Raw genomic sequence first — 12452 nt, forward strand, 5'->3', positions numbered from 1 at the left:
GTTAATGTTATAATTTGAGCAGAAAATTGAGTTTGTAATCATGGGAGGAAGTTGTTATAGAAACTACGTGGTAAGTGCAGAAAGCACGTATTCCGGCTCTATTCCGCGAATAACGTTACGAGGCGAGTTAATGTTATGGGGCGGATTTTGAAAGCAGATCTCGCTAGACTGTACTTTCTGGTACACTGGCAGCTTAGGGCTATGTTTTTTTTTTTTTTTTTTTTTTTTTTTTTTGTTCATGAAGGCAGTGGAATGGCTATTGCTACAAAATATCTCAAGATGCAGTTTAAAGAAAACAATTCTAGATCTCACGTTGCTTATATTATTATGAGTATCTTGCTTGGATCTGGTGCACTGCCATAGCTTGTCGCGTCACCGGTTTGAAGTCATCGGTCATCGAGTAAAAGTAGCTGACAACATACTCTTTCTTACCATCGATCAATACATTGTTCTTTTAAAAGAGGCACTTCGAGCCCTCCCCACTTGAGATCGTAACTCGGGTCATCATTATTTTCAGCGCCTTTTTTGAGACTGCAATTGGAGTCAAGCCTTCATTCATGAAGCGAAGCTTGTTAAATGGAAAGAAACAGCAGAAAAATTGAGCCACTCAAATTGTCTGCTGCAGCTGTCGTTTCCATGGTCACGAGGCAATCGATCAGCGAAAATGACCTTGAAGTTCTTATTTAAAAGCAACAGTTTGTATGGCTGGTTGATTAGCTGAGCCTTAAAGGAATGTCTTATTGGAGAACTCATATTGAAGAAGAAAATCCATTCCGTTTCTCGGAAGCCAGGTCCACCACGAATTTCTAGGAATCAGCTGTCTTATCTTCTCATTAATCTGTGGGTCTTTCATGTTTAATGTGCCCACGCTTATTGAAGTAAAACTAAGTCCAGAAACAGAATTTGTGTACAAAGCTCGCATTTTGCAATCTTCGATTTGTCATTTTTCCCACAGGTAAATAGATGAGTCACAGGTAAATACATTCATAACGTCCTCATTACAGAGCACTTTATAGATCTGTTTACCTGTGGCTTATCTTAAAGCGCAAGAAAAGAGTGAAAATTATATGATATAATTTTAAGACATTTCCTGAGAATAAATAATTTCCATACAACATTGTTTTTAGCCCAAAGGCTCAATTTGCCCGGAAGGGATATTAATTTCGTTTTGACATTTTGCGTTGATTCACTACAAACGGCGAATAACTTTTTAAATTGTTGCTATCAAATATTAGAATCCTGTATTATATTTAAAAAAATTAAATAATAAAGAATATGCATAAATAAATGTCTGTATGTTTCTCGCATTGTTATAAAACTACGGTTCTTAGAACCATCCAATTTTGAATAACGTGCTTCTCCACCCAAATATGGGCATCTGGAAGCCCAAATTTGGAACTTGGAATTATCTTTATTATCTGTTTCATATTTTGTAAAACATTTATGAGTTTATGATTAGGAAATTCAACGATTTCACAGCGAACAAGGACAACACTGTACGGAACAAAAACATTTATCTCCAGCTCGCGAAATTGTGTATCGGAAATTCTAAAGATATATAGTTTTAAACATTTTGCGATATTGCTATTGAATTGAATTTTATGGTTTAAGCGCGAAGAACATGATATTTAATAAATAAAGGTAACACACAAAACGGTAAAAAACGTCACTTTGGGCGTAATATAAACTTCGAAAGCTATCTTTTTTTTTTTTTATTTTAGTCCTAAGGGATTTGAATCCCGAAGGACTATTAGTTTCGTTTTGGCATTTTGCGTCGGACGGATAAATGTCGGTTCACTTTTCAAACTGTTGCCACAAAATGTTAGAGTCCTGCATTATATTTTAAGAAATTAAATAATGAAAAATCTGCATAAATGTATGTATATTTCTCGTATTGTGATAAAACAATGGTACATAGAGTCATCGAATTTTGAATAACGTAATCCTCCAACGAATATGAGCATGTGGAAGACCAAATTTGAAATTTGAAATTTGTTTTATGATCGATTTCCTATTTTTTAAAACTTTGACGAATTTTTGATTAACAAACTCAAGGATTTCAAAGCGAGCAATGGCAACGTTTGTACAGAAAAAACATTTTTATCTCCAGCGCGTGAGTCTCTGTATCGGAAATTCTAAAGATATGCTCGTTTTAAAACTATTTTGCGATATTGCTGTTGCACTGGATCTTATGGTTTAAGTGCGAGGAACATGATATTTAATAAAGAAAGGTAACACACAAAATGTTAAAAAAACGCCCCTTTGGACGTAATTTAAAATCTGAAACATTTCAGATTTTTTTTTTATTTATTTATTTTTTTTATAGACAGCTCTTCATCTTGCCAATAAAATATGATAAACAACTGGTTAATGAAAAATTATTTTTTTTATAAATAAGGATGCATTAACTTATAACTATCATGTTATATACATTGTTATCAAATATATCAACTTGTTACAAATCAAAACAAATTTTTTTTTAATTGCGTATATTTATGCTCAGCAGTTGAACCATACGTAAAACTTTGTAAAATATGTCTTTACAAAATGATCTAGAAGGTTTTGAACAAATAGTATAGGAGCGTTGTTACCATTAACTATTACACAACTTTAAGCATAATATAATTTATACAATAACACTAAAGCCACTGAATTCATTGGTAGTGTATAAATGAAAAGCAAGTATCAATGCAAACATAGTCCACAATCTATATAAATGGTGTCTTACTTCTAATTTATTAAAGATTTAAAGCAATGCATCTTTCGAGAGGGATTCATTTCATCGCCAAGAAGCAAGCACGGTGACCCCCAACTATTTAAAATTCGGTCACAATCCTGCCTAGGGTCATCTTTACTTCCCGGGTATATAAACTAGATTCCTACCCGGACGTTAATTCACGTGCATTTCCACTCGTAAAGAACTTCTCAAACAGCATGGATGATCGACGAATCTTCTGCCTTCTGATCCCCCTCTTGGTGTTCCTTGCTTTCGAAGTTCAAAATGCCCACTCGCAGACGCTTCTGTTAGGGGCTTGCCCTAACCCACCTGTGCAGCAGAACTTTTCCGCCCAAGACGTGAGTAGAATTTTAATGATATATTTTGGTAGGATTTTTTTTTTTCTCAATTCTGTTTAATTTCTTACGTAGTATTAATAATGTCTTATAATGTATATCCTATTTCAATTTTTTAACTGAGATGAAATCAGAAAACAAGAAATCTCACTATTCTTTGCATACAGCATAACATTCCGTTTCGACATGTATATAGAATATATGGTAATTTTTCAAAGACGTGCTTTGAATATTTTTCTGAAAAACTGGTAGTGGCTCTAATTTTATATTTCAGATCTGAAAATATATATATAAGTATTATTTTAAATGTTGAACTACTTTATTATGAATATACATATTTCTCCACGTTAAGCTATACAATTACATGAAAAGGAAACTTCTTTTCAACTACAGAGCAGACGATAAAGAAAATCAGTATTCGTTGCTTAATTTTAAGAAATAAATAAAATATTCCGAAAATGTTTAATGTTGAAAGATTTTGAAAATTATGGGGTATTACGAGCAATCTTTACAAAGTTCTAATTTGAGAATATTCTTTTACAGAACTCTAACGACTAAATCAATACACCGCAAGCTTAATGTTGCCAAAAATTAATGACTATTATCATAACAACTTATTTTCTGATTGATACAATAATGCCCTTTTATAAAAATAGCACAACTGAGCCTTTATATTTTTTATCCAAGAATTGCTATTAATTTCGATTTGGCATTTTGCGTCGACCACTATCAAATGGCATTTCATTTTTGAGATTGTTGCCATCAAATATTAGAGCCCTGCATTATATTTAAGGAAATTAAATAATGAAGAATCTGCATGAATGTATGCATGTTTCTCACACTGTGAAGAAACAACGATTTCTAGAGACATCAGATTTTGAACAACGTAGACCTCCATTCGAATAGGGGCATCTGGAAACCGAAATTTGGAATTTAGAATTTGTTTTATTATTTATTTCATATTTTTCAAAACTTTGACGAATTTTTGATTGACAAATTCAACGAGCTCAAAGCGAGAATGACAACACTATACGGGATAAAAAAACACTTTTATCTCCAGCGTGCGATACTGTGTATCGGAAATTATAAACATTTGCTCTTTTTTTTAATATTCTGTGATATTGCTGTGGAATTGAATTTTATGGTTTAAGTGCGAAGAATTAAATAGAGCTAACACACAAAACGTTCAAAAAAACGCCGCTTTGGGCTTAATATAAAATCTGAAAGCTTTCAGATTTTTTTTAATAAATAATTTCAATTTTTAACATTATAACGCGATTTTTTCCTTGTGAGTTAAATAATAAGAAGTAATATTTCAATCTGAACAAGAATCAATTATTTATTTTTTCGTCATTAATATATAATTTATTTTTTCCTTAAACAAATACAGATTAGAAAATCTTTAACCCTCATGTATACAATATACGTTCATTAGACAGCTGCGACTCATGTATACAATATACGTGTACGGAGCAACATGGATGTTACTCTGGTTTTCAGTTCAGCTGGGTACACTTCCTTTTTCCTCCTAAGGGACAGTTTACATTATTCTTATCATTATAAGGGCACAGCCCCGATCCTCCTAGCCGGCACAAGCTATGTATGATCAGAAAATGTGACTGGCCAGAAGGAACCGTTTGCATATATTATAGTCTCTAACTTTTTAAGAGTAACTTCAAGGCCGTTGCCAGATCTCCCGATTTGCGATTGTAAGGCGCGTCGTCATCACCAGATGGCATTTATTTTCTCCACCTTATTTGAAATTATATTTCAAGCCAGGCGCGGTTCATTTGCGCGTTTTTCGTGAAGCGAAACACACTAAACGGAAATAAAGTGGAAAGAAAAATTAGCTACTCAAATCATATCCTGCAGCTGTCATAATTACTAGGCAAGTCAGATAGCGGAAAATAACATTGAAGTTCGTATATTAAATTTATAGAGTCATTAGGTTTTTTTTTTTTTTTTTTTTTAATGCTGGAGAGTTGAAAAATATGGAGTGACTTCGCCGGGACTCGAACCCTGGACCTCTCGAATACACGTCGAGTATGCTTCCAATCACACCACGAAGGTATTTGGAAAGGAGGGGAAAATACCTTATACATCCCCTTTTAAAGGGCGACTGGGGATTAAAACACCCGATCGCCAAATCCTTTTGGTGACGATTTATCGTCCACCACCTTTTAGTTCGGGCGCCACTGTACAGTCATTAGATTTTCTGATGCTGGAGAGGGGAAAAATATTCAATGCCCTCCCCAGGACTCGAGTCCTGGACCTCTCGAATACGCTTTGCGTATGCTTCCAGTTACACTACGAAGGCACGCGAAAAGGAGGGCGAAAATTTACCTCGTAAAATAACAACCCTATACCATAGACAATTTTTTGAAATTCATGTTCAGTGGAAACGTTATTACTTAGCTAACACTAAATTATAATAAGGAAATAAAACACTAATAATAATAATAATTAGGAAATCGAACACTAAATAATAATTAGGAAATCGAATCTCTGTTGTAACAAAAAAGGACTATAGTAAGCATTGTAACATTCAAACTTTGAAAGAAAAAAAAAAGCTTAGTAATTTTTCGCAGTTTTCTTGCATTTCTATTAATTACTTTTTCAGAGTAAATAAACCTGTGTAAATGGCGATCATTGTCGAGTGGGTAAGACCGCTGAACTCTGGGATAAAAGTCTGGCTCGGGTTCAAGTTCGTGGCTGACTGTACGAGCATTTTCTAAATTTTCCGTTTCTCTCGGATAATCATAAATATTTTTAAAGGATTTATTTTAGATATGATTCAATTAGCTTCTTATGGCTAAGATTTTTTTTTTTTTTTTTTTTTTAATTATCAAAATTTTGTTTAGTTCTTAGGTCGTTGGTATGAGGTGGAGAGAACTTTTGTCATGGCAGAAGTCGGATGGAGATGCATTTCCGTGGATTATAAGGAAGAAAGTGGAAGAATTCGTGTCGAAACGGCTGGTACTGCAGTGTAAGTATTTTTATTTTTAAGGAACTAAAAAATTTCTACCAGCACTTAGGGTGCTGTTATATAAGCCATGAGAAGCAATACTGCATTATCGTAATAGGGGTGTTAAAATTATCAATTATCAGTTAAAAATTATCTAACAAGCATGATATATTAGTTAACGAAAGTTTTTTTTAATATGAAAATTCAGTCTCGAAGTTCCATTGGAGTTTTAATTTAAAGCAATAATGCGCGAATGATCTGAATTTAAGTGTGAATAGTATAAATTACACTGCGAAAAAAAAAAAAAAAATGTTACAGTTCTATATCTCTTGTTCTACTGGGACGATTGAAGAAATTCAAACTGATTTTCCCATGTCTCGAAAACGCATGTTACGATATATATTAGATTTATATATAGCGTTGCTCTACCACAGGTATTTTAATCGGATTTTTTTTCTGTAATAACATACCCATTTTTTCCATATCTCGATTCTACGAATCTAATTATGCCTATATATTAAATTTTGCAATTTTTGGTAAGAAATTTAAAAATTTATCTTGGCGCATTTTTTTTCAGTTTCAGGAAAGAATGGTGAACTTCTTAATTTACAGCAACCCATTTTCCTTTCGTTTTCTTCACTGCCCGCGAGCGTAAAAAAAGTTATCGTTCCTACTTTCAAATAATTTTAACAAAGTGCGTAAACCACATTTTCGCTATTATAAATTACAATAAATACGCCAACTTTCAAAACGCGACAAAATGTATATTCACGTATATCTTAGGAAATTTTGAATAAAAAACTCTAATGTTTTGCAGGTGTGCTTGGAAATACATCTACTTTAAGATAATGGCAAAAATTGTGTAGCTTATAATTCAAAATTTTTTTTCGAAAAATTTACAAAAATTATTATAAAATACAAATTTAAAAAATAAATCAGAAAAAAGGGCGAATTTATTTTGGAATGAACCTAAATTTCGAAATATGAAGGGAAGAATCAAATAAGTTTAATAAAAAAATCTGATATGTACGCCACATGACTTCCTTGTACGGAATATTAAATTATACGCATTTTTTCTTGCATTTCGTTTAAACTTAGCCCACCAGCGGCCGAGCGGTAAAATCGCTGAACACTGGTAATTCGGTCCGAGGTTCGAATCCCGCGAACGGACTGGCTGCATGGGCGTTTTCGTGGTTTTCCCCATGTGTAACGAGTATACGAGCCAGTTTAACTTAGAAAGTCCTCCACGAAGGCATCCCTCCCCTTAGGCAGATAGCCCTAGTGTGCTTTGCCGTATTCTCAATACACCACCACCGTATACACCGTTTAAACGTATTGGATTGAATTAAATCTACTTCGCCAACAGCGCATAAACCACAATAGAATAAATGCATTCTTTAAATTTCACTTTGTTTACCATAGCGACACTCTGGCGCTAGGTTTACTTAACAGTATTATATTTCGTTCATAACTCAGAATGCACAAAATTTATACCATTTAAAGAATTAACTAATCGTTGCCACATGTTCTATTCAAATACTGTAATAAAGCTAGAACGATGTATAAAAGAAATTAAGCAAACAAAACAAAAGCGAAACAGTTTTTCACAGACAATTGAGTATTTCTTATTCAATTAATTCAGTTCTCACTTCGCGACAAGGCAAAAATGCATAAAAACTCAAAATATCTCTATTAAAAATTACGAAGTAAATCTTAAATACTTATTTTCTCGAAAAAATTCCAGAAAGGATTAAGCATGATTTTATTCGCAATAATAAATGAAGGCGTTATCTTTGTTGTTGCGAAGCTAAATTTCTCTATATTGGCAACAAATCCACTATCCTGCTGTTTCAAATGTAAAACAAACAGTGGCCGCCATCAAAAAAAAAAAAAAAAAAAAAATTATTAGGCTTAGCGGCACTTAAACAACTTTAAAATTGTTGATAATTCTTAAAATATTGCATACAGATTTACTAAAGGCATAAAAACCTTAACCGGAAGATAAGAACAACACAATTCAATCATTTTTAAAGCAAAAAATGTACAATTTACAAACATAAGAGTAAAGAAACTGAGATCGCTGAGCCGCGTAAGAGTGGATATATATATAAATATATTTATATACGTTTAGTGCGGCCGATTGCAACCAAAATACGAGGTGCACATCTGCATGTTATAACAGTCCTATGTACAAAATTTCAACGTTCTGAGGCTACTCGTTTTTGAGTTATGCGAGATACGTAGGTACGTAGGTACGTATGTTCGTACAGACGCTACGAAAAATTCTCTTCAGAATTCATTTTAAAGCTGTTTTATATTTTTTTTGGAGGAAAGGAGTCTTTTATTCTGTCCTTAAGTACAGATAGCGCGCAAAAACATTGCTAAATTGCATTCGAAAGCGGTCAAAATGGATATTTTAGTTGAAATATGCTGCCTGAAACTTTTCGCGATTATAATACTTCCTTTTTACTTCGTACAAGGAAGTAAAAGAGATATTAATAAATATATATCAAATTCGATTAACATGAAGGAGGTGAAATTTTGAGAGCTAATTTTGTAAAAACTTCTCGTGTGATTTTTACAATTTGGCATAATTTGAGTCGTACAATCGATATATGGAAAAACATTGGCATGTCATTTCAGAAAAAATCCGATTTTGTGTCAAAATATCTATATTAAAACAATGGTAGATATATAGTAATCTAATACATATGTTATGTCGCGCTTTCGAGACAAGAAAACCGCAAGTTGAATTTCGTCAATCGGCCCTATGTAAGAGAAGATATAAAAGTGTCCAGTTTTTCGCAGTATACTTATAATAATTATTATGGGTGATAATCAACGAAAACGTTTTCTTAAAATTTGCATAGATAGACAGTTTCAACATTTATTTTATCCATTCTTAGCTAGTATGAAACATAAGTTTGGGATAATATTTCTGTAGATTTATGCGAAATGATGTAAGCATGAAGATTAATTCATTAGGAAAAGGAAGCTTAAGATTATCTTCAAAAGCAAAGATTTCACGTTGCCATATCATCCTAACAAAATAGTGCATAAAAAGCTACTGCATAAGAATTTTAAACGACATTGCCACGCCTCGTATTATAAACATTTTAAAGCATAGGTAACAACAAATTACGTTGGGAAATTTTAAGTAAACCTGAGCCTCTATGAGTTTCAAAATCTTAAATGGTGATTACAGCCACAGATAAAAGAAGATGCTTCTTTAAGAACTTCTTCAGAACTAACTTCTTACCTGATTTTTTTAAAGAATGTTATGCCTCATCCGAACAATAGCATTTTTCTCATAATTTTCTGCATACGCCGTCAATTCTACTTCATCAGTTAGATTAAGATGCAATTGAGTTTTTATCTCTTTTATTTTTTTTAACATCATGTTTATCTTTTTTGTTTTACATTTAATGATTTCTATTAGTTATGAACTTGAGCACACTGCGTCGTCGCAAAATTTCAGTAAGCAATTATCAGTTATCCAGGAAAGAATGAGTCCAGTTACATTTATTCCTATCGGAAAATCGTTTCGGTTTATTAAAATTTCCGATGACGAACGGCCTTCGGGAACGAATTAAATTCGAAAACCGAGGTTTCCCTGTACTAAGATTTCCAATCATTGGAAAATGTTTGCACATAATGCTTGTAACTGCACCAAGTAAAAAAGTAATTACGTTAATTACGTTATTACACAATTAAAAAGTTATTACGTTATTACACAAAGGGCATCCTTTTTGAGTCAGCTGGAAATAACTAGTTGGTACTATAAAAAATTAAATCTCGTTTATACATTCTTCAGCTATTTGCTATTTTTCATATATTAATGATGCCTATTGGTTGGGATTATTAATGATTATTAATGATGATTATTGGTTGGAGAGCCAACTGCGATACCAAAGGCCTCGGGCTCGAATCACGGAGAAGGCATGGTTGTAACTATCAATCTTTTCATAAGGAGCAAAGGTGGCTCACCTATTAAGTGTCTCAATAATAAAGTGACCACAACTTCTGACCTTAGTAGTGGCCAAGCCGAAGTCCACTGAGGGCCCGCCATTGAGAAAAAAAAAATTCTCTCCTTCTTAATACATGAATTTAATTTGCAATAAATTTTTAGACAAAAGGGCGTTAGCCCAGAAGGGCTATTAATTTCGTTTTGGCATTTTGCGTTGAATAACTTTCTTCACTGATTCACTTTTCAAACTATTGTCACCAAATATTACAGCCATTTATTATATTTAAAGAAATTAAATAAGGAAGAATCTGCATAAATGTATGTATGTTTTTCGCACTGTGATAAAACAACGGTACCTAAAGCCATCAAATTTTTAATAGCGTAATCTTTCACCGAATATGGGAATCTGGAAGCCCTAATTTGGAATTTGTTTTATTATCTTGTAGAGTTCCCCACTTGTAAATGCTACGTTGCAGTTGAGCGTGAAGAATCTTAAGATCTGATAAGCGAATAATCGCTTGCGTTCGTGTGAAAAGAAACAACAAGATGGAAGGGTATTTATTATTCAAATAAGATTTAACAGAACTCCGTCTTGGAGTGTACAATAAAAGCCGACACTTGGGCTTGAACTTAAGAGGCTAAGAAGTAAACTAAAACTAATCTAAACTAAAGAGATATAACCCTTAAACACGAGATGACTGCGAAGTTATCAAGGGCCGAGCGTAATAGCAGCTTTGAGAGAGAGTAGCCCAAAAGGCGGACGCTCGCTAATCAGAAACTCTGATTCTCTCTAACTCAGCAAATAGAACTACGCGGTTAAATACCACTCTTCCACATTATGTATTCAGACGTGATTCTAAAACTACGTTCTGGCCGGAAGTAGTAAGTTGAAAATAAGAATTTGACAGGAAACAAGTTTACCTCAAAATTTAACTGTTAATAGAATTAACATAATCTTTATAATCTATTTCATAATTTATCAGACATTAACAAATTTTTCATTACCAACGATTTCAAAGCAAGGAATGGCAACACTGTACAACCGCCTTTTCCCAAAAAACTCCACATTTTTATCTCCAGCGCGCGAGATTGTGTATCGGAAATTCTGAAGACATGCTTATTTTAAAATTAGTTTGCGATATTGCTGTTGAATTAAATTTTATGGTTTAAATGCGAAGAACATAATATTTAATAACTAAAGGCCACCTTGGGGGTAATATAAAATCTGAAAGCTTTTAGATATTTTTTTCATTATGTATTGTTTCTTTTTTTCTGTACATATAATACACAGATACACATGAAATGTTATAATAAGCAACACTTCTTGTGTCACTGAACAATGAGTAAATTTGAGTCTAATGTTTGAGAGAAATGGTTGCTCTTTAAGTACAGATCATTATTCATTTTATCAATGGAAACGAAACTGGAAAGCAGTCAATAAAGGTCACAGATACGAACCATTTATATTATGTTACATGATAGTTTATACTTTAAAATTATTTAATAATATATGAAGAATTCCAAAGTTGTTTAAATTTAGACGAATTAGGTAAATATACATTGAAAAACCAACAGATTTTTGTCATTTATAATACATATAACAGGCGCGTTTTCGGATTCAGAAATTGGGAACGGTATTATATTACCATTCAAAATCAGAAAGATGCATTAAAAAAAAAGACGTGGCTCGGAATTTATAATAATTATTGTTCCATAGTTAAATATTCATATAAAATAGCTATTATATAAATTTTGAAGCATACAATACTTCAAAATTCTTATAAGCACATATTTCATAACAAACTCCACGGTATCCGTGTGTATCATGGCTCACCAGCAAACTTTCAAGCTGATTAATCTCGTGATTGTTTTTTTTTTCTATAGGGCATTAAACATTGAAACTGATAATTATATCTGTGAACTTATTTAATAGTATTAAAAATAATATTTGTTAATTTTATTTCAGAGTTAGAAGAGTAATGACTGCTGTCGCAACATTCTCACCTAACAGCCCAGCACGAATTATCCTTAGAGGGGAAGGATGTAAGTACCTAGACAGTTTTATATTATGATATTAAGTTTATATTCAATTCCAGTTATTAAGCATTAATGAAAGAAACTTATTACAACTAAGAAAAAAGCTTCCCCGTATGTATATATATGTAAGTATATTTCACGCAAAAGCGTGATCTAGCAGTCCAGACAGTATAGTGGTTAGGGGAGTAAACCGCTGAGTTGGCTTCCGACCCAGGTATAGATATATCCATGCAGAATTGGTTACCAACTCGGCGGGAGTCAACCACTAGCTGCCATGCCGCATCCATGGGCATCCCCGGCTGAGCAGACAACATTTATAAAATGCAAAAAAGAAATATGCATGTGCATACAAGGCACTTGAAGAAGAATACAGCAATGTACAATGAAATATACATGTGCATACAAGACACT

General features: G+C 33.0%; 1 protein-coding gene across 1 annotated transcript in view; it reads left to right on the top strand.

The window, feature by feature from the left end:
* Positions 1-12452, top strand: part of LOC118180882 (apolipoprotein D-like) — a 50773-nt gene that overhangs the window by 27185 nt on the left and 11136 nt on the right. Inside the window, exons 2-3 of the mRNA XM_085812878.1 lie at positions 5934-6058; positions 11971-12047. Of these exons, the coding sequence (XP_085669004.1) occupies positions 5934-6058; positions 11971-12047 (202 nt within the window). The remainder of the gene's footprint in view (positions 1-5933; positions 6059-11970; positions 12048-12452) is intronic.

This window comes from Stegodyphus dumicola, chromosome 3 (genome assembly GCF_044657685.1).
Source record: "Stegodyphus dumicola isolate Sdum_Otavi_A_Nest chromosome 3, ASM4465768v1".
Classification (NCBI taxonomy): domain Eukaryota; kingdom Metazoa; phylum Arthropoda; class Arachnida; order Araneae; family Eresidae; genus Stegodyphus; species Stegodyphus dumicola.